The sequence below is a fragment of the Rhynchophorus ferrugineus genome, unplaced genomic scaffold, assembly GCF_030347505.1.
Source record: "Rhynchophorus ferrugineus isolate W39M unplaced genomic scaffold, kcgeb_rfMv2 rfM11, whole genome shotgun sequence".
NCBI classification, from domain to species: domain Eukaryota; kingdom Metazoa; phylum Arthropoda; class Insecta; order Coleoptera; family Curculionidae; genus Rhynchophorus; species Rhynchophorus ferrugineus.
The window spans coordinates 14,896,671-14,923,573 of record NW_027472590.1 but is presented as its reverse complement, the minus strand read 5'-3'; the positions used below and the strand labels follow the sequence as shown (position 1 = coordinate 14,923,573).

Here is a 26,903-nt window from a genome sequence, read left to right as displayed (position 1 = left end):
AAGATTGATTATTTTTTTATTTTTAGTGAGTTCTTAGTTTTTAGCGTATTTCTTGAAGCTTATTCAAAAATGTTTTATTTGATTAATTTGAAGCAATATGGAGACGATTCGCATAATCACGTCATGAGGCCTACATATCGATACATATTTGATACATTTGGTACGTTTACTTTTCATATTAATTAACAAAATATACGGCAAATACTTCCACTAATAGATTTTTAAAACAATGTAAAAGCGATGAATTACTCCACAAGGTTAGTTTATTAATTTAACAGCAATAATTTAGATTATCGCTTTCGTTTTGTTTTATTACAATCCTTTGATATTCAACAATCTTTGAGACTTACTTTACTCTTTGAGACTTATTTTAGTAGAAGCTAAAGGTATAGCAAACTCCTCCACTATTACTAATTAGCTAAATTACGTTAGTAGTGGGTTGTAGGTTCCAGAAATCCCTACATCATTTATTTGCTATCTTCCATTTGAATTCCGTTTGACTAAATATATTTAATAATTAATTTATGAAGAAATATTCTGTTATCTAATTCATTTAAGCTCTATGTTTTCTTTTAGGATGCATACGCTTCTTCATATTTAGTTTCTGAACCAGATACTATATGACAATTACTTCCTCTTTGTTTGTGCATTCAACATCAACAAATAAAATTCATAACTAGCAGAAATATATATATTTTTAATATTTGCACTCTGCGATACCGAACGAACATTTTACGAGTACTTTATAGTCAACAATAAAATTCTAATTTAACTTTTCTTATTATTTATCACACAACACGCTGGCAAAACGAACAAGCTCTATTTACATACGCTTACTGCACGATGTACTGTAAATGCAAACATAATATTGCTGCTATTTTATATAATAAAATCGTTCAATATTTTGCACAAAAATATAACAAAGAATTCTGGAATAATATTAGCATTTCTACAATTACACGGCATTTATACGGTCCAATAAATGCAATGTTTGGACACGCACTGATTCAAACCTTTTTAATAGTAAAAATATATTTTTAGGTAGATATGGAGTATACAGAATAAACGAACAATTAGGGTAATGCATGGTGCATTGTACGAGGAATCAGAAAATATACGAGAATTTAATTTTGTTCCTGATAATAAGTCTTTTCTGTAATATTATAGCATCAAAACGTCAAAATTATAATCTTTATTTTCGGATTTATGTTTTGTTTTTGATGAAATTTGCGTATTTTACTTGTTCTCTGTAAGAATACCTGTTTTTAAGTGTCTTTATCATATGAATGAGAGTTGCCATGTGGCAAAATCTATTGATTGCTTTCGTTTTTATGCAATCCCAAAACTATTTTAGGGCTATGATTCATTCAACCGTCTCATTTGAAATTATGCTAAAAGTTAATAATTATTACAGTCATAATAACTATAATTGTATTTTATTGATGAGTGAAGTTTATTAGTGAAACTGAACAATTTTCAAAAAATCTAATCTAACAGTTCAATTCTACCGTTTTGACATTTCTTTACATAAAATAATAGCTCTCCATTTATTATTATTGAGTTTTTCATCTTATAAAGATACTAATTAGGAAAATTTGATTTTCGAAACTCATCACCTTTGTTGTTTAATTTTAGGTAATATATTGCCGGTCCCATCAAACACTTTTAGAAACACATAGTAACGTTTTTTCGTATCCCAACTGTGGGTTTTGCTTTCAATAATTAAGACGTGTTGATGGTGATATCAATGACAAAGACCGGTTGGGGGACTAAAAATGATCAACAAAAATTAATTGCAAAACTTATTGGACGAAAACAAATATCAATCTCCCAAAGAAGCTTCTAACAGATTAGGGTTTTTCTGTGGCGTATTGTGTCATCCTTTGAAACATCTGCACCTTCTAATACAACCAGATCTAACAGTCTAGTCCAGGAGAATCATCCACACTGGTGTCATGGTCATATAGCTTTGCTCTGCATATGGTGAGATCAGCAAGACACTGTGTTTTACGAGCTGCTAAAACCGCATTAAACTCTTGCTGCAGATGTCTACCAATGTCATTTGAATAACTTGAATGTCGTAATTTTGCAAAAATTACTAGCAACAATCAGTAACTCATGCACAGTCATCTATTGGCCCAACAACACTAAGTCGCACGTTTCAAAAATTACCCTATTGTTGGTCACCGAAAAAAATATCGATATTTCGATATAACTATATTTCAGAAAAATATCGATATATCGATATAAAGGAAAAAAATATCCATACATTTTTTGCCACAAGTAGTTATAATAAAAATAAAAATAGTAAAATATTAGCCTTAAAATATGAACATTAAAATTAAGTACCAAAACTCACCAAACCTTTAAAACTAATGCTTAATTAACCTTATTAAAAATTCTATTTAATTTATTTTGAAAAAATATCGAAAAATATTGGCTAAAAAATATGGATATATCGACATAGGCAAAAATATCCATATATTTTTCAGAAAATGTCGATATATCGATATTTTTTCTGCATCCCTACCCTGTTGTAGCTCAAATGGGAACTGCCTCCACTACACCTAGAGTACTCACTCATTATATAGCGCCTTTTGATCACTGCTTGTTCAGATCGATGCACCATGGTTTGCAACGCACAGGGTTTCGAAATGCTAAAGAAAACTGAAAATGGGACGACGATTATATCACTGCCAAACCAACATCGTCCTTTCGACACGGTATCGCTATGTTGCCGGAATGATGGAAAAAATTGTAAAAACAGATGGAGAATGTATATATACTGTATCAATTTTCCTTAATAATGGTCTTTTCGAAGTGAAAAATATTCAAAATACATGCAAGCTCTTAATAGAGAAAATGAATTGCAAAACTTATAGGATGAAAACAAAGACCATTCTCCCAAAGCAGTTTTTGACAGATTAAGGGAATTATGTGACATATTGTGTCTGTCGGCGAAAAGTCTGGACCTTTTAATACACCAGATCTACCAGTTTAGTCCAGGAGAATCATGACTGACAAAGACTGATGTAAAATTTGTCAAAAAATATTTGAAAAATTGATTTGTCAACAACAGAATAATAATTAAATATCTTATACTTGAAACAAGGGACGCAATAAGGAAGGAATAAGCTGCCTTGCGAAGTAAGATCGGGGACATTGAGAAACATTTTGATGAGTCATGTGATGCTGCTGGGATTATTTACGACCGATTATCATTGGTGTATCTTACGAGGCATCTATCATAAACTGCTGAAATTATTGCATATGCTCACTATAGTTGATGCACTTGAACAGTCAAGGGAAATGATTTCCTGAAAGATATAAAAAAAGCTAATTCAACATGACAATTGTCATCTCCAAATTAGTGACAAATGTTTAAAAATACTCAAGTTAGAAATTTTATACACCCACCATATTCTCCAGATATTGTTTCCTCTGACTGCCACTTATTCTCATTATATATTTCATGACCTATTCTGTCGGGTGTAAGGGACGAAAAAAGAGCGATACACAGTAATATATTTTTTCTCATTCATTTCAAATAAATAAACTTTAATTAAAAAAATAATGCCACGAATTACTTTCGATGTATTGCTAATAAATATTTTGATCTCATTGTGAACTTCTGACCTCAGCTGACTGATCAGGACTCGTCTACACCATACGTTGAAACCGTTGTCTCGATAGTTTGCCCCATTTAGGCCCGATGGCCGTACTTTGTTACTGCTGAACTGTAACTACTGCAGTAATGGTCCAACTTAAGTTAGAGCGGTCCCATTCCGTCCTACTTTATCCATATAATTTTGATCTAGTTATGCCGATACAAATTGAGTTTCAGGTTAAGCGCTTTTGTTGTTTCGGACCTGATCGGCAGTAACGAGTTGTTCGAAATTTACGTGTTTAATTCCACATATTAATTCACCGTCAATAACTAATTAGTCTTGATGGGGTTATGTGTATCAAACATTTTAATTATTAACAATTATTATATATTATTGAACGAGTTCATAGAAACACTGACGTAGAATACTTAATTAAAAATATATATCAATAAATTAAAAACTTAACCAGTTTTGATAAAAGCCTCGAAAATTTAATCTGTTCCAAGATAAATATTTGTCCAAGATAATTAAGCACCGAACTTCGGTTCAACTGAGTTAATTATCTCTGATGACCACATTTTCTCTCACTGACCAAGTGCAATTGCTTCGGTAATTGACTCATTCAGTTTAATGAAACTTTCGCATTTCTTTGTTTATGTAGTCGTCGTTCGTTTGGCTAAGAAATATCAAGTTATCTGGATTTTGTTGTTGAGTATTCTTGCGCCGGTTCAGTGAAGTATCACATAACTTGAAATAGTCTCCGTGTTTCTCACAATTCTGAATGTATATGCATTTAGAGTAATAACATTAAATCGAACCATGAATTCTAAAACTATTTTTACTAATGTAAGTTTTATTTTTATTATTATTTAAAAAATATATATTTCAAAGTCTCCTTTTACCAACTATGGGTTTATCTTGACTGGACCTATAGTTTAACGGTATAATAAATGAGTTCTTTCAGTTATTTATTAGATATAATGTTCTTTTTTCGACAATATCGATACACATTTATCAAACGAAAAGGATAAGTTTAAAGAATATTGTATAATAACCAAAAAATAAATAATCATTATGTCATACTAGCCTCCTTTTTACGGAAAAAACTACCGGCTATCGATATACAATATTTTGAACGAAATACCTTGCACGGTATTACCACAGTAAAGTTTCGAATAAAAAATATTTTAAAAGTAATTTATTGTCTATATGCAGATAGGACGTTCCAAATAAAGATCTTGCACCATATAGCGATGATCTGTTTTATATGTGCTTAGAACAAACACTAAACAACTCAACACCTTTATACACTAAAACTTTAGTATGATGTGATATGATATAATTTGTAACATACCAATTGAAAAATCCCCGGCCTACCTAACACACATTTTTTTATTATTTTTTTTTGTATTCAGCATAATTACCTTCAATATTATATACTGATTATAGTGACCCTCCAAGATATTCGATACCATTTTTGTAGTACGATTTGTCCTTTGCTTCAAAATAGGACTCAATTTTGGCGATCACCTCTTCATTTGACGAGAATTTCTTCCCAGCGATCATTCTTTTGAGATCTGAGAAAAGGAAATACTCGCTGGAGAGCAGATCAGGAGAATCCGGTGGGTGAGGATGCAATTCGAAAGCCAGTTCATGGATTTTTGACATCGTTTTCACTGACTTGTGACACGGTGCATTGTTTTAGTGAAGCAGCACTTTCTTTTTCTTCAAATGCGGCCGTTTTTCGGCGATTTCGTCCTTTAAACGGCCCAATAACGCTATGTAATAGTCGCTGTTGATGGTCCTTCCTTTCTCAAGGTAGTCAATGAAAATTATTTCAAGCGCATCTCAAAATACGGACGCCATAAACTTGCCAGCCGAATGAATTCGGAGTGAAATGATGGAGCCATGTTTCATCAATTGTCATATATCGACGCAAAACTCGGGTTTATTATGCATGATCATCAAACCCTGCTCCGTATCATCAATTCGCCGTTGTTTTTGGTCAAAAGTGAGCTCACACGGCCCCCACTTTACACAGAGCTTTCTCATTCACAAATATTCATGAATAATATCATGTACACAAACAGTTGATATCTTTAGAGTGTCTGGTATGTCATTCAATTTCAATTTACAACCTCTTTTGGGCGTTCACCGTCTTCGATACTCATTTCACCGCGTCTAAACTTAGCATACCAATCCTTGATGGTTGATTTTCCTGGGGCAGTGTCCAGAAACTCGGCATCAAGCCAAGTTTTTGCTTCAACTACAAAATTATACGCGCATCTTTTGAGTGTTAGCGCTAACTAAAAAACAACATATGGATTTAATTCTACTAGCGCCATCTATGTGTCAGGCAGGGGACTTTTTAATTGACCTATTATGTTATAAATAGCGTGACGTGTATCCAGATTTTTGAATAAATTTTAAAAATTAATTAAGAATATGCAACTGTATCTTTTAGAATAAATCTAGGGCAATATTCTACTATTTCGCATGATTTAACTAGATTTGAATACTGATATTATTATACTTAATACTGTAATTAATATATTTTATATTTGCAATTATTATGTTATGTTTTTGAGTTTTAAAAAAGCGGTTCTCGAATTATTACAGTCAGTTCGCCTTATGTTTTTCGAACATTACTGTTGTATACGGGAACATAACTAATTGTTTAATATTCCAGATCAACGGTTTCCTCATTTTCGAGCGACCTTCAACATCGCCAAACGCTCGATAATCGAAACTGTACTGAATGATGTTGTGGCCGGAGCATACGCTAGAACGATTGTCGCGATAATTCGGCCCATTTGGTTTCGATGGCCACACTTTGTTACTGCCGAACTGTAATTACTGCAATAATGGTTCAACTTCAGATGGAATGGCCGCCCTGCCCGTTTCTTTAGTCTTACAACATTGATTTAGTGAGGTCTACGTGAACCGAAGCGATGTTTAATAGCCAAAATTGAAGTATAATGACAAATAATGAAACAGAATCCCTAATCGTCTGGATCCCCTAATCAATCTAATTAACAATTTAGAATGTAATGTATTTTACTTTCATTAGAGAGTATATATATATACCTTACTTTTACCTTATGCTTCCTTGTCATGACATTTTAATATCACTGTATTTTTCCTTTTTTTATTCTGTTGTTAATTATATATATATATATATATATATATATATATATATATATATATATATATGTAATATATTTATATTTGTCTCATTTAATTATTACATTCTCTCTCATATCGTCTGCAGAAGAGTTGGTACATATTCTCTCCTTACATATATTTTATATAACCTACAACACGTTTTACTATAGTTATTATTTTCACCCCCATTACCCTGTCTACGTAATTATCAGGATTAATGCATAAGCCCACATTCAAAAGTTTTATTCAATCACTGTCACTATCTGAGTCGTTGTTCAAGTCAATCACTAAAGTGTAATACTCTCTAGCTATATTGTTCAGCCATCTGATTTACTGTGTATATTTTTTTCTAAATAATTTCTACTAACAATAACTTTATAAAAGACAATTAAATATTTCATATATATTTACTTATGTTGAATATGGGATAGTTCACTCTTCAAGTTAGTATCTTCAAACAGTTGTTTTTGCAATCAGAACTCAAGGATTAAAACCAATGATGATATATCCGTAATGAATTAAGACTAATATGTCTTAATAAAATGATACTCTGAGTTTTAACTTATTCTACCAAGTCTTTTTTTATACTATGTTTATAAGCATATTCCACGCGTTGCCCTAGTTTGGAAAATCTACGTTACGTCTAGATATATAAATTTAAATAAGGAATCCTTTCCTTAATTTTATTATGTAATTTAATTTAAGGCAATATCTGAAAATTTAATTGGACCTCTTTGTGTGCTATCTTTATGAAATTTAAAACCTGTTTTCTAGCAGTGTGTTCATACATGATCTAGTTGTAGTGGTTTTCTCTGAATTAATTTTATTATATTATGTTTATTTCGAAGAGATCTACTTATGTTTTCAATATATTTCATAAGTTTGGCAGCTTATAGAGCTGACATCAAGACGATCTTGATTCTTCATATGCTTCGTATATGGACTCTTCTCTTTTGACCAGCCCTACATCATATTCTTAATTTTTTTAGATGTCTTAGCCGAAGTGCACATGTTAATATTCAGTGTCATTCAGATTTTTTTCAATAAAAACTCCAGCAATTTATTGTCTAATTGCATCAATAATCCGGTTCCCATTCTTTGTTTTTAGCTGGTTTTATAACCTCTAATTATTATAAGTAATATTTTGAAGAGTTTTGTAGACACACAACAGGCATGGCCCACCGAAACCAACACAAATCAAATTTTATGCTTTTTTTATTTATTTATATCATTAGACACAACTATATCTCTTTTTATCTAGGATAAAATGAGAAGGAAGAATCCGCTCCTAGCTTCAAGCGAATTTTAAATATTCAAAAACTGTAATTTACCTAACTTCCATGGGTTATATTTTAAGTACCAGCACCTCCACGCATAGATAAAGTTTATTTTCTCTGATCGTCACATTCTCTTTTACCGACCAAGTGCAATTCAGTTCAGTAATTGACCCATTCATTTTAACTATCTGAATAAGTTTCTCGTGACTTTGTTTATACAATTCTCGTTTTCCTTGACTAAGAAAGATTAAGTTGTCTGTATTGCTGTTTCGTATACTTACGTGAGTTTTGTGAAATCTCTTTATTCATAACTGTAAATAGTCTCCATGCTTCTTATAGTTCCCAATGTTAGACCATTTAGTGCAATAACCCTAAATCGAATCATGAATTCTTAAACTATTTTTACTAATATAATTTCTCTTGATTTTATTAAATATATATTGAATGATCTTTACGATTAATTGTTTGTAAAATGTAATATATATTTACGGAACGTTAACTCGTAAATGGATGTTTTTATTCTATTTTTTGTTAGTAGGAAATATATGAAAAGATAACGAGAACAACCCTCAAAAAAATATTTGAATGAATGTAAATAATATACCTCAGGAATAAACACTTATTTTCAATATTATATTAGTTGCTATCTCAAGAACAATAGAAAGAATTGTATTGAAATTTAAATGTAAAAACGGCAATAAAACAATATTTTTTTAGAAGTATATATTATTTACAAGAATATATATTAATTTAACTGTGAATGTTTTGATAATTGAAAAAAGTTCCTAATACAATAACTTTGAATATTACTGAGGTATGATTCTTTGTCGTTTATGTAAAAAATAGCCTTGAATGTGATTGAATGTGAAATAAGAAACTCACTAAAAATTAAAAAATAATCAAACTTAAAAAAATTAATACAATTTTTTTTATACACACATATAAATTGTGTGTATATATACTATATATACACAATTTAGCTATATATCCTCTTGGTCCCATGTCTTCTTTTTCGCATCTTGTATTATCCGTTTTACTCATTGGGAATTGTCTGTGTCCATTGCAGAATCTAGATTTTAGCTTTGTTTATTGATATTCCTGACAGATCGATAGGTTTTTTCAGATAACTTTCTCAGGTAACTTTGAATTTAATTCAGCATGAGTAATACTTATATTAGTTATCAATAATTTATAAATACACCACATTTTTGTCGTCTTTGGCAACGAAATATCAATAAATCCTGCTTATTTTGATACAAACATGAGAAACGTCTTAATCTATCAAATTTTCTCTACTCTGATGGTAAATGGGGTGTATTATTATATATAGATGTCAAACGTGGACTGCGGGAGTTTCAATCATTTGGCACCGATGAATGATGACTAATATTTTATATAACTTCCTATAGCGTTATATTGATTGAGTCTGTAGCTTTATGAACCGTAATATTTACACACTGATATCCTGATGAAACAGAAATATTTTAATTAAAGAGATTGTAGTTAAACAAAGGAATTTCGAACAGCGGCAGCAATTCTATTACAGAAATTTAATGAACAGACATAACTGCTATTTATTAGATTTGGTAGTACATGTCAAAGTTTTATTATGACCATAATGTTCCGTAGATCGTTAATGTGAACTATTTTGGACTGTAATGGCGTGCGGATGACCATATTTCGCTTTTATTGCAATCAATGATGATTCCATAATTAAATTATGTTTAGAATATATCGTACGTATAAATTTTACAGGGCTGAAAATGGCCATCAAACCATAATGGATAAATTGGACTATTAGAGGAGCCTTCCTGTTCTCATTTATTACGGTTTGAACATAGATTTATTAGTTCTAAGCCACCATAACTACATCTAATATATAATTCAGAAGCATAATTATGAAATTATTCCCAATATTTGATTAAATAAAGTTACCATATATATCAGTAGTCACATTTTGATATGATATATTAGAATACACTTTTTTTATTAATATATTAGAATGTCAACAATCTGCCCATGGGCAATAAGTAATATTATATAATTTCCGTTATATATAATATAACCATCCTAACATGTAGAAAATCACTTCAATAAGTGATTTGCTGTATAACTTATAATCTAAATCTTATTCTAGATACTATTCTAACTTATTTTAAAGTATATTCTAACTTATTCTAGAGATTATTAAATCTCACTCTATGTGTCTATTAATAAGTTCGTATGGTAGTTTGCGTTTGAGCCTACGCACTTCGCTGTCATCCCGCACATACAACTGTTTAGCGAGTGCATTGGGATGCACTTAGTCTTTCAGAGTACCGCGTACTACCACTTCGAATCACACTCGTTACGGGATCTAAAGGAATATCGCGTTGAATCAGTTTGTTGGACACGTAATATGGGGCATCAACGATGGCTCGCAACACTTTATTTTGGAACTTCTGATCCAAATGAGCCAAGTATTGACTTAAACAGCAAAACCTTGTTATCTAATGATAATGTAAATTTACGCCCTATTAGCCAATACATTTGGTTTAGTTTAAGCCCAAGCTGTTCGCGTTTTGTCGCTATATATTTTTCCATATCCAACGTCGATCAAAATATATTCCCAAATATTTAACGTTATCTGCTTGCGAAAGTTCATGATTATTCAATGTTACGGAGGGACATATTCTTTTACAAAGGTTGAATGTCATATGGGTAGATTTTGTCTCATTTGCTTTGCTATGCCACGTTTGCAACCACAATTCGACTTTGTTAAGATGAAGTTGGAGGTTTCTTGTGGCTGATACTGGATTCTCTTGTGATGATAAAAGCGCTGTGTTGTAAGCATATGTTGCATCAGTAGTGTTTCTTGAGTTCGATAGTTTAGCTGTATACAATGGATATAACAATGCGCCAAGAACACTGCCATACATATTAGAAAAGTTTTCATATATTTTTTTACTCGACTTACACTTTAGTATTACGTGTTAATTAACTTTACTATGCAGCTGTAAATAATTAATAGATGGATTAATAGGGTTTAATAGATGTTAATTTATACACTGATCAACAGTAATCCATATATTATCTAATATATGCACGTCAGTTTGATTATTTGAACAAACATGTGAAAACAGTTTTAAACTACTATGTTCTGGGACGAAATGCAAGCCCTTGATAAACTCTGTCATATTGGAGACATATATAAATTCCATGAAATATTACCGAACCAACACTTTTAACTCCAATATCTTAACCAGGCTGTTAGATTTAAACAAGAAGAATCGCACTTAATAATAAAAGAAACAAAAAGAGATGTACAGCAAGGCAGTGTTTTCTCTCCTATACTTTATTAACTTTTTATAGGTGACATACCACAAATAGACAATATTACTATGATTTGCTGATAACACTTGCTATCGGAGACAACAGGGAAGTAGCAACCAGTAAATTGCAATATACAAGTAATATTATAAAAAAGTAGATCCTGATATAGAGGCCAAATCAAACAACCGAACCGTTCATATATATAGTAACTAGAGAACTTGGATGAAAACTTCGTTGGTAAAAAATAACAAAAATATTAAAAATACAAGAACCGGAATTACAATACAAAAATAATTAGTTATTTTGAAGAAAATCCAAATTCCCCATATACATTACGTTGCTGCTGTACAAAAAGTACTAAAACCTATCTGGATCTATGGAATTCACTTAAGGGGATAATATAAATAGATCAAGCCCTGAGAAGTGTTGTGGATGTCCCTATATATCATACTACACGAACAAGTACTTAGAACGAGAGCTTCGGATTTCAACTGTCATAGAGGGAATTACGACATTTACAAGACACAAAGAATGAATCCACTCCCATGCTAACCCCGAAGTGCCAAAAATCTCTTGGGCAATACTGCTACAAACTAGAACGCAAATTCAAGATAGCCAAACCATGCGATATTGTGTAGTTCTGTAGCGAAGTGCACTGAATAGTAAAAATACTGAAAAGTGCCCCTAACTTTTATTTTATTTCATTTTACTTGAGACTAAGTAAGGGTCAGTGAGTTTTCCTAGACAAGTATCCAGATTTAAGTCACTGATGTAAATTGTAGCTTAGTTAGCAACAACTAGTAATAATACATTAATGAAGAAATAGCTACTGCTGGTGAGATATTTGAAAAATTAATATCATCCTTATTATGTTATTATGAAAGTGAAGCTACAAAAATCATTTACTGGTGTTTTATAAAGTAAATTTAAATATTTCATTTTTAAAATGTGTGAAATAAGTGATCTTCTAAATGTCATGTATAGAATAGTTATCCTAAGAAATACTTATTATTATATTACGCCACGTAGTGGAGTACTGAAACATTAATAATAATAATTAAGAAATATTCTCTTGATTACCTTTAACAGGTCAATTGAAAAGTCCCCGGCCTACCATAGTAAAACACATTTTTTTGACAAAATTAGTTTTTTTTATTCAATATAATTCCCTTCAAGTGTGATAGACTGATTGTAGCGGCCCTCCAACTTTTCGATGCCATTTTTGTAGTACGATTTGTTCCTTGCTTCAAAATAGGCCTCAGTTTCAGCGATCACCTCTTCATTCGACGAGAATTTCTTCCCAGCGAGCATTCTTTGAGATCTGAGAAGAGGAAATAGTCGCTGGGGGTCAGATCTGGAGAATACAGTTGGTGAGGAAGTAATTCGAAGCCCAATTTATGGATTTTTACCATCGTTTTCACTGACTTGTGACACTTGTGACACATTTCGTCCTTCGAACGGTCCAATAACGCTATATAATAGTCGCTGTTGAGGGTCCTTCCTTTTTCAAAATAGTCAATGAAAATTATTCCATGCGCATCAAAAAATAGAGACTCCATAAGCTTGCCAGCCGACTGTTGCGTTTCATCGTGTGCAGTCCACTCGGATGACTGTCGATTGGACTTTGGAGTGAAATGATGGAGCCATGTTTCATCCATTGTTACATATCAACGAAAAAACTCGGGTTTGTTACGCTTGATCATCTTCAAACACTGCTCGGAATCATCAAATCATCGTTGTTTTTGGTCAAAAGTGAGCTCGCGCGGCACCCACTTTGCACAGAGCTTTCTCACATCCAAATATTCGTGAATGATATGATGTACACGTTTAGTTAATATCTTTAGAGTGTCTGCTATATCATTCAATTTCGATTTCTATTCAAAACCATTTCGTGAATTTTTTTCGGTTTTTCGTCGGTAACAGCCTCTTTTGGGTGTCCACTTCGTTCATTGGCTTCGATGTTCATTTCACCACGTCTTAACTTAGCATACCAACTCTTGGTGGTTGATTTTCCTGGAGTAGTGTCCGGAAACTCGGAATCAAGCCAAGTTTTGCTTTAACTGTTTTCTTCTCTTCAATATTTTATCAACTCAAAGTGTTATAATTCACAAACTAATGCATCTTTTGAGGGTTAGGGCTAACTAAAAAACATATGAATTTAAATCTAGTAGCGCCATATTTATGTCAGGCCTGGGACATTTCAATTAACCTGTTATTAAAAATAAAAGAAAACAGGTAGTTGATTTTTAAATATTTAATAACTTTTAATAGAACAGAACTGAACTAGCAAATTATTGTGCTTTATCCAGTTAGTTACAGCTCAACATTACCAGCAAAATGGAAGCAGTCGTTAATATACCAATATAACCATTAGTATTACACGATTTTGCAATTTACTACCATTATAAATTACAAAACCTACGATTTTGCGAACAGCTTGATTATTTAATTGCAATTAATGAATTTATGATCATCCCATTTATTACAATAAAAGTGAAATATAATAATATATTAGGTACATTAAAATATATTACTACATTACAACAATTAACAGTCTGTTATAGAAATAATTAAAATTGGAATCACTGCGTCAAAGACTAGAGTAATATTATCAATTCATACATTACCGTGAACTATATGTATTTTTATATTATTATACTTTTTTACGTTTATTATATTTGTAAATGTTGCTTGTCATTTTTTGTTGGTCAAAATATGGCTCTATTTTTAATTTATGTTTTATTTTAAAAGATCGTAAGCTTTACTAGATCTTTACTTTTCTAAAATCCTCTATAAGTGTTAAACTGCAGTTTGCAATATCTGGCACCATAACTCCTTTGTTCGTACAATTACTAATTTTATTGATGAAACACAGTAATATGTTACACACGATCGCAAATCCTCTAGTTGTTGTTCATTGTTTTCCTTTCAGAATTTTCTGTAGCCCGCTCAATTACGTTCTTATGAAATTTGTGAAACATTTGATAATTATGGAAATAAAATTAATAACATAATTTTAATAAAATACATAATAGAAGAAAGACTATCTGAAACATGGTTAGATGATGGGAACTCAGTTGAAATATTAGTATCAAGATTTTCGTTGTCATATGAATATAACTGCAGGTTAACAGGATCTACTTGACTGCGCGGAGTTAAAAAAATATAATAGCTAGTTCGTCGTGGAAGTCCTACAAGCACATTGCAGCAACACATTTTAAAAATATACAAAATGCATCTTGAAATTACTTAAATTAAGATTTCAAAACACTATCTCTTATTAGATCCTATATAGATTACTATTGCCACACTATACAATATTATTACACGAAACCACAAACCTCACTTAATTTGTCAAATTTTGATTTTTTGTGATTATGTACGTACGAATATTTAAAGATTATAATTAATGGTAGATTAATAAAAATTTTAGTACAAGAGAACAAAAAGATATAAGAAGTACCAATTAGCTATAAGATAATGGACATGCAATGTAACCAAAGAAAAGAAACACGGGAGATCCTATAACTAGGGTTAATAGGCCTCGCTAGGGTAAAGTCGAAACCACATATAAATAAATAAGCAACACTCTGGATATTGTGAACTCCAACTATGTTGAACATGTAATGAGCGCAAGGGAAAAAGCCAAAGGCTAGATACGCTTTCACCAAGAGTCAGCAGGAACCGCTTTCGGCGGCGTTTTTGTTTGCTTCCAATTATTAATAAATCGTAACCACGCATTAGTTACATTGGCCACTGGCATCAGTTTCTGTCTTATAAAATAGTTATAATTTATAGTTACAATCATAAATTAAAATTTTGAATTTACAGTAATATAAAAATATAGGAAAAATACAAATAAATAATAAAATAGAAGAAAATAAAATAGATACAGATAATTGGATCAATCTATATCGTGTCAATAATTAGCCGGCTTGGTTGACGCAGTGGGCAGGCGAGAGGACGGTCCTAATACTGTTGCGATAGTTGCGGGTTCGAATCCTCTTGGGGCATGGATGAACTTTATGTTTGTGATTATAATTGTAAATTTCTTTCTAGGCAATAGCGTACGATCATGATCACGACAAGGATAAACCCTCGTTGGTAAGAAGGAGATTTTAAATTATGTATATAAAAAAATAAATAAATATATAAAGAAATAAAATGGAATGAAATTAAAAAGAACCAAAGAACTGGAATATTCGGTGAAGAAACTCACTCAACTCAAAACTGAACCTGAATTTACGGCTACAAGTGTGCGATTTAATAAACCTTAATACATTGTTGGAAAAACTGATTAGTTAATGGTTACTTACCATAGTTACCTAAGATTAATTAGTGTTTTTCCTTGGCATTAATTAATATTTATTTTACATAATATTTAAAATAGAATAGTGATAGATATGGTAGACGAAAATTATCACTACCTGATTGCTCAGTGTGGCATTATTTTGTCCTTCTAACTTGAGAAGAAAAAAGAGACGGAATTAAAAATAATTTTATTCACGTGAGGTAGCTCTTCGCACATTTGATTGACTGCGACGACTTAAGTCAGATCGTCTTTCTCCTCTCCTCGGCATCGTAAATTGTAATTAGATAAAGGGGGAAATGTTCTCGCGAACTTAGCAGTAAAGTAAATTGTAATTAATCAAAGTGAGAAAAATTCTCGCACCCTGAGCAGTAAAGTGTCACAATCACAAAAAATCAACAAAAAAAAAGAGCACATGATTTGAAATGTGACTATTACAAAGGATCACCGAAGTTAAGAAAGTTCTCGCGCATGTTGCGGTAATCGTCACTCAAAAACATAGAAGGATGCACTCTTTGTCTGAGATATCGATCGAGATAGAAGATGGATCGACATATTAGTTGGCTTTAAAGTGTCAAATATTATAGTAGCGGTTAGAAATTTAATGTGTGACCAAAAGACATATTAGTTGGTTGTCAAATATCAAATATTATGGTTGAGTTCAGAAGTTTAATTTGTGACATTTTATCAATCTATATAAAATAATATGATATACAGCTAACAAATGTAGTTAGCTAAAATTAAGTTTATTTTTTACCCCCTGAAAATAAAGATATAAATATTTTAATTAGTTATTCATTTTATACTATTCTTTCTATTTGATTTCTAACGGGAGATACATCAAAGAAAAATCAAAATTGTTGTTTTTATTTAATTTCGAGAATTTTCATATCTATTCACCATTTAAACCTTCCCTGGACGTCCACAAATTATTCAAGACCAAAATTATCCAAATCGGTCCAGCCATTCTCCAGTTTTAGCGAGACTAACGAATATATATATATATATATATATATATATATATATATAAGAAATATATATATATATATATATATATATATATATATATATATATATATATATATATATATATATGTACACATAGAATAAAATTACGTTTTTATTTTCAGATAATTGGTGCATCCGTTTTCGCCCTTTGCCTCTGGTTGAGATTCGAAACCGGTTACCAGGAAATATTGTCGTTATTGAGTGCCACCCAGTTTTACAGTGGAATTTACGTGCTTCTGACTGCTTCAATAGTCATTATGCTCGTGGCGTTCCTCGGCTGCCTCAGCACTCTTCAGGAAAACTCGTCAATTCTTTTAGTGGTAAGTACAGCCATTAAAACATTTCATAAAATTACGGCGACGAAAAAGGGGAAGTTTCATAAATTGAAACGCACCTTTTGTTCCGGCAGGAATATTCGAACTGGCTTCGCCCTTTCGGAAAAAAATAATCCTCTCCCGGAATTGCCGCAAAAAGATCAGAAATTAATTATTAAAAACATTTTCCGTACCAATTCAACAAGCCCACCCGGAAAAGTATCGTTTTGTTACTGTTATGGCCTGTATTGTTTCCGTTCAGCTCTTGTATTTCACACAGCGATAAAATGCGTATATTTGTTTCCTTTTGTTTAGAGACAAAACGTTATTATATCCAGTTTAAAAGATAAATATTGTTAATCAAATGAATAATGCGACTGTGTTTAAAAATAACTAGGAGTGACGATGTGATAAAGTTAAACATTTAATTTTATTTTCTAGAATCTAGAATTTATTTGAACAATATTATATAATCATTTTACAACTAGTACCATAATAATACCTATTGATGGAATAACTATTAATGTAATATATGATTATAATAATAATTTTATCAATCGAAAACTAAACGAATTTACGGGAATGAATGTACGGACTTATACTTGTACGCACGCTTCTATTTTTCAGAATGTATAGCTTCAATAAGGTTGTACCAAACAGCCTCAATTGATGAACTGTAGTCGTTTTCCAATAGATAGGTTTGCAAAATATTCATTCATAGTAGCTATTGCCTCTTCTTTTCATGCAAATATGTTTTCCATTAAAGAGCTTTTTTTTAAATATATTTTAAAGTCTCCTTTTACCAACTGTGTATTTATCTGGACTGGGCCTAAAGTTTAACGCGGGCTCCGAACCACGGTCCTCAGCATTAAGCCTACCGACTAGTGAGTGACCAACTTTAGAAATTATCCCAGGACTCCTGATCCCTTACTCCAGACATCCGGTCTTACCCAGCCTGGTTACTGACGTGACTGGGATCATTTTCCTTGTCGAATTTTACACTCTTGTCTAGAACATTGACAAATTTTAAACAATCACAAACATAAATTTACGCCCATGCCCCAGCAGGCTATCGCAACTGTAGGAGGACCGTCCCATCGCCTTTACCACTGCGCCACCAAGTCGGCTAAAAAGCTTTTTGAGCCAAAGAGGATTAATTCTGGCGATTAAGTTGAATTTTGAAACAATTCATACAATATTTATTTTGCGACGAATTTTTCATAAGCTGATTGATGTATTTTCTTGATGGAAAATAATAAGTTAATTGACGTGCACTTACTTTATAGCCAAATAGCTGGGCTTACAGCACTCCTTGGCTTCTTGTCATTATTCAGGATAGTGATGACAGTATTAAGTATCATTCGTAGCGATGTAATGACACAAAATAACTTTTTAATAATTCTCAATTTTTTTTCTATAGTTTATGAGTACAGCTCCCATTGTCCACCTAGCTTTCCGAATCTCGTTATGTTTACTTACATGTAAAGGAATCTAAAAATATTTTTAAATTAAAAAAAGTCTGTTGAATATTGAAGTGATTGTTTCAAGAAAAGCATTTTTAGACCGATTTCTGTCATCTGAGAACTCCTAAGTTGTATCATTTTTCTACCCAAATTTGCCCATATCTTTTATGGAATGGTTTCTCAATTTTTGGTTACTAATTCAAATAGTCTATACTAAACAATACCAATCCGCCTTTGCTGTCCGAACTGCGGTGTTTGTTCTAGGAATGGTCCAGGAACTAGTGGTGTTTTTGGAAGCATGAATATCCCATATTTCTTCCTTCGCCCTCGTTGAGAACCTTCGACTCACCTTGCAAGTTGAATTATGGTATTTTTGTCTAAACTCCACTTAACTGTGTCAAAAAATATTTTGAGTAACTACGAAACAACTGCGGATCATATGTTAGCAATCGTAAATATTGGTATCCTACCTACTGCTCCAGCCATAAAAACACAAAGAAGTGACGACTAATTGAACTGAAATAAGAAACGACACTGCTGATTAAATGAAAATTACCTTCAGGTCTTGCTTCCTTGTGCTTTACTTCTTGTTATAAGAGTTGAACTGTTCCCCTGTGTTTTTGACGGAGATTTAAATGCTCGAAAGTGGTCAAGTGTTGGTGCCCTCGATTGGTTTTCACGCTCTTAATTTCTAGTATTTGAACATTACTGTTAGTTGACTCCACTTCGTATTCCATGCTTGCAAAATATTGGTTGACGTTGTGTATCATCTCCTGTCTTGAGATACTTTTCGACTTTTATACATATTTTCATTTATACTTTATGCGCCACATTAGCTATTGTTTTTGTGTTGTCAAAATCAATCTTATGTGAAGTTATTTTGATATTTTATATATAATATATAATATTTTATTCACGAACTTGTGATTTTCCTCCCTTCATAGAAATATAGACCTTTCCTCCCAAATATAGAATGTAAAAAATAGATAGGGAATTGTGTACACCTTTTGGACTTCCTGCTCAACCTTTTTTGCCAGCCTCCACCCAGCTTCTGGGTTTGGTAGGATTCGCTAATATTTTTGTCAGTGTTATTATTTCGATTTTATATTTTCTAAGGACTACTCTTGTCCGTGGTGCCTTTTATGTATGACATGCAAGTCTTTCGCTATTATAGCTCTTCTTGCTTTCTCAGGTGTAATCTGTATGCTCCCTTTATTTATTCCTATGTCTAACTATTCTGGAGCAAAGTTTTCTCTATTGTTCATTTTCTTTTTGTTTACTTTTTAAATCCGTTAGCATTTTCAGTTATATGATTTGACAATGTTATGTACGATTAAATTAATTGTTTTCTTCACCTCTTCAGGTTATTTGGTGTTTTTAATGCATTTGCGGGTGTTATATATTGAGGTAGCCTTTCGGCTTTGTTTTCACCTTTGGTTCTCAAAAGAGGCTTTAACACTTTGATGATGCTTCAATGGAATCTCAACTCGATTTTCAAGTTTAGCTTCTATTTGTTTTTCTCCTTGTTACATGCTGAACCCAGTTATTATATTAAACTCGTCTCATTGATTTCCCAAGTTTCTCTGACCCCAGACTCCAATAGTCTAGGGGTAAAAAATAGAGCAATCACAATCCGCCCTTTGGTGGCCCTCCAACCCGAACTCTAAGCTTCTGTTCAAATTCTATTTAGTAGTCAACTATGTTAATTGATAACTACTTTTTTTGATAATTATACAGATTACTTTGAACAATTTCAAAAGAGCGAACTTTATTATCTCCCCGGAATCCTATAGATTCGATTTCCTTGTCAAACACTCAAGCTGCTTGTCAAACGCCAAGCACTTAAGGAGGTCGCAAAGCTGGAGCCATCTTTTTAGATTTAGTCTCCAAAGCTTTTGATCAAGTATGTTAGAACGATCTAATCCTCGAAGCAAACCTTGTTCTACTGAATGACCTGATATCCCTGATTGGTTAATACTTGGAATATAGGTTCTTTCCAGTGGGATCGGTGACACAGTCTCCTCTCGAAAGCATATCTCCGCAGGAGTCCCGCAAGGTGCTCCACTAGCCCCTGACCAGTTCAACCGTTATATGACGGATTTTCCACTCCACAAACATTCCCACACAGCATTTTTTGCAGATTATACAGCCTTCTTTAGCACCGGTTACAGTACCGACGCTATCCGCGACAGACTTTAAGCTCAACTGAACTAGGCGATTGCGTGGTACAAATTCTGGCTGCTGCAGACAAACCCGAGCAAAATTCAGGCCACTATGTTCCACCGCATGAAGGAGTTCCGCGCTTATCGCCTCCAAATCGATAAAGTCCCTATTCGCTGGCGCCAGAAGGTACCTCTGTCTCAAGTTCGACCGCAGGTTCCAATGCTAATCCGTCCAGTCTGACTATTCGGAGCACAGTTGTGGTAGAGGTATGTCTCTGAGAGACAACTTGGACTACTCCAAGTATTCCAATTCAAAAAAGTCAATGCCCCATGGTTTATGACGAACGTCAGCACTCACCTCAGGTATCAGGTATCCCATTCGTGAAGAGTTTAACCAACATGCTCAGTGTAAGGGTTTCCCGAGGCGCCTTAGAACACGATAACAACTTGATCAAATCCCTACCTATCTGCAAACCCCGGTAGATAATCAACTACGCAATACCAGTCATAAACCAATGCTTCTGACGCCCGCTAAACACCTCCCTATCCCGAACACGAAGCGACATCAGGAAAAGACCATTTCTAGCTGGTCATTCTAGAATAATAACAAATATCTATCTATACATTGGTAGTATGAACCAATCAGGGAGATTAGGTCGTTGCCATTTATTGTGTATGTAAGTAAGCTATTATATAATTTATTTTGATCTACGTTTTTATTTATTTTATATGTTAGGTTATTTTATATTGTTTTGTAAAATATAATTTTTATTTTACGCCCTGGGTTTTAACTTAGCCCTACATAAATCAATTCCAAATACTTTCTACACACATTGTACATGTATTTATGAATTCTTCACATTGAATCGAAAAATATAATATAAACGAAACATATATATATATATATATATATATATATATATATATCATATCTGTTAACAAAACATTTGTATACCTAAATAACACTGCATGTCACGCAGTGAGGGCATCTTTTGAATGATAACAGACTGCTGAATAATAAACGGCACCGCCATAAACCTGTTTTATATTATAGAGTAAACAAAATTGCTCCAAGCATTTTTATCTTCGCTAACTGTAGAAAACAAGAAAGTTTTCCACCCCGGGGCGAGAAACAAACGGGGAGATTGTTCGTGGCGGAGACGGTTGACTGGCCTCTTTATGGAAACTAGCGATACGCGTTTTCTTTTCGGGACTCCGTAGAGTTAGAAAAATATGTATTTATCAGTTTATTATTCTGCGCGGATTCCGCAGTCGATTTGTTTATGTCAACATAACCGGAACGATAACACGAAAGCATGAATTACAAGCTTGACTGATACGTTTCCATTGTTCTTATCGCAAATTTTTCAAAGAAATGCTCCCCCTGAAATTTATGTTCGTAGTTTTTTATAGAGTTTTCGATTCACTTTGAAGAATTCACAAATACATGTACATTGTGTTTAGGAAGTATTCGGAATTGTTTTATGTAGGGCTAAGTTAATACCCAGGGAGTAAAATAAAAATTATATTTTACAAAACAATATAAAACAACCTAACATATAAAATAAATAGAAACGTAGATCAAAATAAATTGTTATATAATTACTTACACAATAAATGGAAAAATAAGTAAAACAATTTGTGAGCGTATGAGACCTTGATGTAAATGTTCTTCTAATGTCAGTTAATAATAAAATATGATGGTACGGTCAATTAATATTACTGGCAGTTATTGAAACGGATCATATTACTGATAGAAAATAGTATAGGTAACAGCTCAATTGCAAAAGTCCCCGGCCTACTATAGTAAAACACATTTTTTTTGACAAAATTGTTTTTTTTTTATTCAACATAATTCTCTTCAAGGATGATACACTGATTATAGCGATCCGTCAACTTTTCGATACCATTTTTATAATACGATTTGTCCTTTGCTTCAAAGTAGGCCTCAGTTTCGGCGATAACCTCTTCATTCGACGAAAATTTCTTCCCAGCGAGCATTCTTTTGAGATCTGAGAACAGGAAATTGTTTGAGGAAGCAATTTGAAGCCCAGTTGATGGACTTTTGCCATCGTTTTCACTGACTTGTGGCACGGTGCATTGTCTTGGTGAAACAGCACTTTCCTTTTCTTCAAATGCGGCCGTTTCTCGGCGATTTCGTCCTTCAAATGGTCCAATAACGCTATCTAATAATCGCTGTTTATGGTCCTTCTTTTTTAAGGTAATCAATGAAAATTATTCCATGGGCATATTTCTATTATATTTCATCACGTCTAAACTTGGCATACCAATCCTTGATGATTAATTTTTCTGGAGCAGTGTCCAGAAACTTGTCATCCAATCAAGCTTTTCTTTCAACTATATTTTTTCCCTTCAAAAAGCAATATTTTATCAACACACACAAATTCTTTTTTATCCATTTTTTTTTTCACAATAACAAAAGTTGCTTCACTCAAAATGCTATAATTCACAAACTAATGATCCGACAGCTGTCAAATTCATACACGCATCTTTTGGAGGTTAGGGCTAACTAAAAACATATGGATTTAATTGTTGTAGTGTCATCTATGTCTCAGGCTGGGGCCCTTTCAATTAACCTGTTAATTAAAATATAACGCGGATAAATTAGCACAAAATTAAAGTTTAATTAGAACATTTCGCTTCATTAAAGTTACATAAGAAAAGACAGTATTAAAATGCCAAAAGATCACATATACAAATAATTACGTAAATTTAATAAAATTAGCTTTAGGCTATTAACTTTTTAATAACAACAAAATCTAAACGGAATGAAATAAAGCAATCAGGTTAATGGACCCCTTTAGATCTCTAAATATATATTTCTATGTCGTCCACCTTTGAACTAATTTGAGGTCATCTTTCATTAAGGAAATTTCTCTAAATATTCTCTCTATTGAACTTTATACCGTAAGTAAATACATGGATCAGTCTAGCTGGGACTCGTCTAATTTATATAATTGCGGCTGCTACATTTTTAATCATTTAATTAAATAAGTTTTATTTGATCAAGTGTATATAATTGATATAGTTTATGTTGGTAAAATAGGCAAATAGAAACGGTTTTTTTAAGCTGAATTTGCAGAGATATTCTAGGTATTTTTGTATATTTTGGACTTGATGATCTGTATTAGAAATTATCTATATAGTCTATTCAAAGTTTCAATCATCAAGATGTTTAATGTATTGCCTGTCACAATTTATAAATTCGTTTTAGAATCAGAAAACATGTTGCTTCTCATTTTATTATAGTTAAAGAGACACAACGTTATCTGCTTAGTTCTAACAAACGAATGAGCCTGTAGTCCGTTTGTCCGACGTATCCAAATTCTTGAAATCAATAGTAATAAGAGGTTGTAACTCTAAACTATAACCTATTGTGGCTGTATAATTAATTGTAGTTTTTAGATATTCTATAATATTAAAATAAATTATATTTGATAACATTTTTGTTCAATTACTTTATTTAGATTAGAATTTTGTTGTATGTCGAAGCCAAACTGAAATGAAACTCAAAGTTGTTGCGGCAACATTGCGACCTTTTGATCCAACAAATTTAGATGACGTATGTACCAACTAACTTTGAATATATTATACGTAATTTGGGATCTACCGCTAATAATTCAATGCATGTTATTATGTGGTTATTAAAAACTGAAATATTTAGTTAATAGTCTTTAGTTTGATTTTTTTTAATATAACTTTTGTAGAACGATTTGAATTTTCTTTAGATTAGGTTTCAATTTCGGTTATTTATACTTTTAATTTTTTTTTTCTTTTTTTCTTTTTTTTTAATTATTTTCTTTGAATATAATTGAATATTTTCTTCGAAGCATCCGTTTGAAAACTCAAGTCAGTACTTAAGAAGATTTGATTTGGAATACAATGTGGGCAACAAAGGATTTAGATGTGGAATACGTTCAATTTAACCCCTACTTGTGCCAAAAACTGAGATAAAGTATAGTTCAAGATTTATACTGACCGAGAATTTTCACCTGAGCTTATAGAGTCGACAGTAAAACAAGTACCATAATGTAATCCCAATAATATAAAACTAATGATTTTGTTGTGGTATTTTCTTAAAGTAGACTTTTTTTTATTCTAGAGCTCTAATGCAGCCCCACTTATCGGATAGGGTTATGAATCCAAACTACCATTACTTACTTTTAAATGAATTTAAAAATAATTAAAATTAATCTTACAATATATAATATACAACACTTTTGGTCCATTATACACCATATTTACAGAAAAATTCAGTTAAAATGTTATTAAATTTATAATAAACGATCACGTCACAACAACTGATATCTTTATTTAAAAGAATAGAGACATTAATTATACGATTCCAGATGATGCCATTAGCAATGGGGTTCTAAATCTTATTTATTTAAATGCAAATTGAAGTAATGTTTTGCTACTGGATTTGGTTACGTCGAGGACTACGGGGATTATCTTGTATTAGGGAGTATATTAACAATAGCACAATAGCAGTGCTGCGTACCTACTCGCTACAGCAGTAATATTGCGTTATTTATTACCATGTGTTGTTAGTAGTAACAACCTTTAGTTGTTATTTATGGGTGGATGCTCCTTTACAATAGCATAGTCATTATTTGTACCAGTTTCTTATTAAAGTTGATATATATATTTCTGCTACGGTGACTTAAATTGTTAGGATTTCTCCGTAAACACGATAGGGTTTGTTAAACTAATATATGCAATATGTTTGTTGGAAACAGAAAGATATATTAAAGTGATATAACACTAATTTAGTATTCGTTAATTGTATTTTTTGTTTTTTTTTTAAATATTTTTACAATTTTTTCAACTTTTACGTGAAGTGATAGACTACGGTTTCATCCAATGATTATATACCAATACAGTTAGCTTTTAATATTTGAGTAAATAAACTATAATTATAATATTGGGGTTTATTTTAATAACAGCCTTAGGACATTTACCAGCAAGTGCAATACTTCATAAAGTACTTAAAAAAATCTGGGCTTCGTAATGCCTCTAATGAACCCTTAAACTATATCTATGCATAGTTTATGTCACTTTACTTAACTTCAGAGACAGTGGGTTCATACATCTTCTGTATATATTGCTCGACATGTCTAACTTTTGTTTAGAATAACACACACATATCAAACTGTAAAAACTTGACAAAATCACATTATTCATTCAAATCTCTATCAGTATCCTTAATCTAGTGAAGTGTATCCAGCCCAACGAACTATATACGTCATCAATATCGAACTACTTTACATAAATCAATACATAAACTGGAGTTTCTTCTTGTCGCAAACTATACTTTATATTACTGTTTGTTATTTAACAGTTAAATCTGTGATATATGCTATTTATAAATTTATACGTTTACTCAACTGTACCATTCGATATTCTTGTATGTTGGTCTATCTTGCAAAGGACGTTTTTAGTGGTAACTTTAACATTATAAATGGTAGATCTGGCTAAGGAATTTTAAGAGCAGAATACAGCATAAATAAAATTATCACTTTATAAATTCTAGAATGTGAATCAAGATTAATCGTCAACTTCTGAAAATAGAAAGATACATAAGATGGTTTTACTTATTTACTATTTACTATTAAGTTACTATTAGGTTTTTGCATCTATACTGGTAATTTTTCAATTTGTAAAAATATCTCACTTTCGTCGATCGCCTCTTCATTCGAGGAAAATTTTTTCTCAGCGAGTCGACTGTTGAGTATTCCTACACTTTGGAGCGGCTTCATCGTGTGCACTCCACTAGGATGACTGTCGATTGGACCTCGGAGAGAAATGATGAAGTCATGTTTCATGTATTGTCACATAGCGACACAGAAACTCGGGTTTATTACGCTTGATCATCTTCAAACACTGCTCCGAATCATCAACCCGTCGTTGTCAAAAGTGAGCCAGCGCGGCACCAACTTTGCACAGAGTTTTTTCATATCCAAATATTCGTAAATGATATGATGTACGCGTTCAGTTGATATCTTTAGAGTGTCTGCTATTTCATTCAGTTTCAGTTTATAGTCATTCAAAATCATTTTGTCGATTTTTTAATGTTTTCTTCGATAACAACCACTTTTGGGCGTCCACTGCCTTCACCGTCCTCGGTACTCATTTCACCACGTCTAAACGTAGCATACCAATTCTTGATAGTTGATATTCCTGGGGCAGTGCTCGGAAATAAGCCAAGTTGTTGCTTCAATTGTATTTTTTCTCTTCAAAAAGCAATATGTTATCAACACGCGA

At 32.2% G+C, this 26,903-nt stretch overlaps 1 protein-coding gene across 1 annotated transcript in view; it reads left to right on the top strand.

The window, feature by feature from the left end:
• The window catches only part of Tsp2A (Tetraspanin 2A), a 232,039-nt gene that overhangs the window by 79,809 nt on the left and 125,327 nt on the right, over positions 1–26,903 (top strand). Inside the window, exon 2 of the mRNA XM_076418544.1 lies at positions 16,802–16,999. Within this exon, the coding sequence (XP_076274659.1) occupies positions 16,802–16,999 (198 nt within the window). The remainder of the gene's footprint in view (positions 1–16,801; positions 17,000–26,903) is intronic.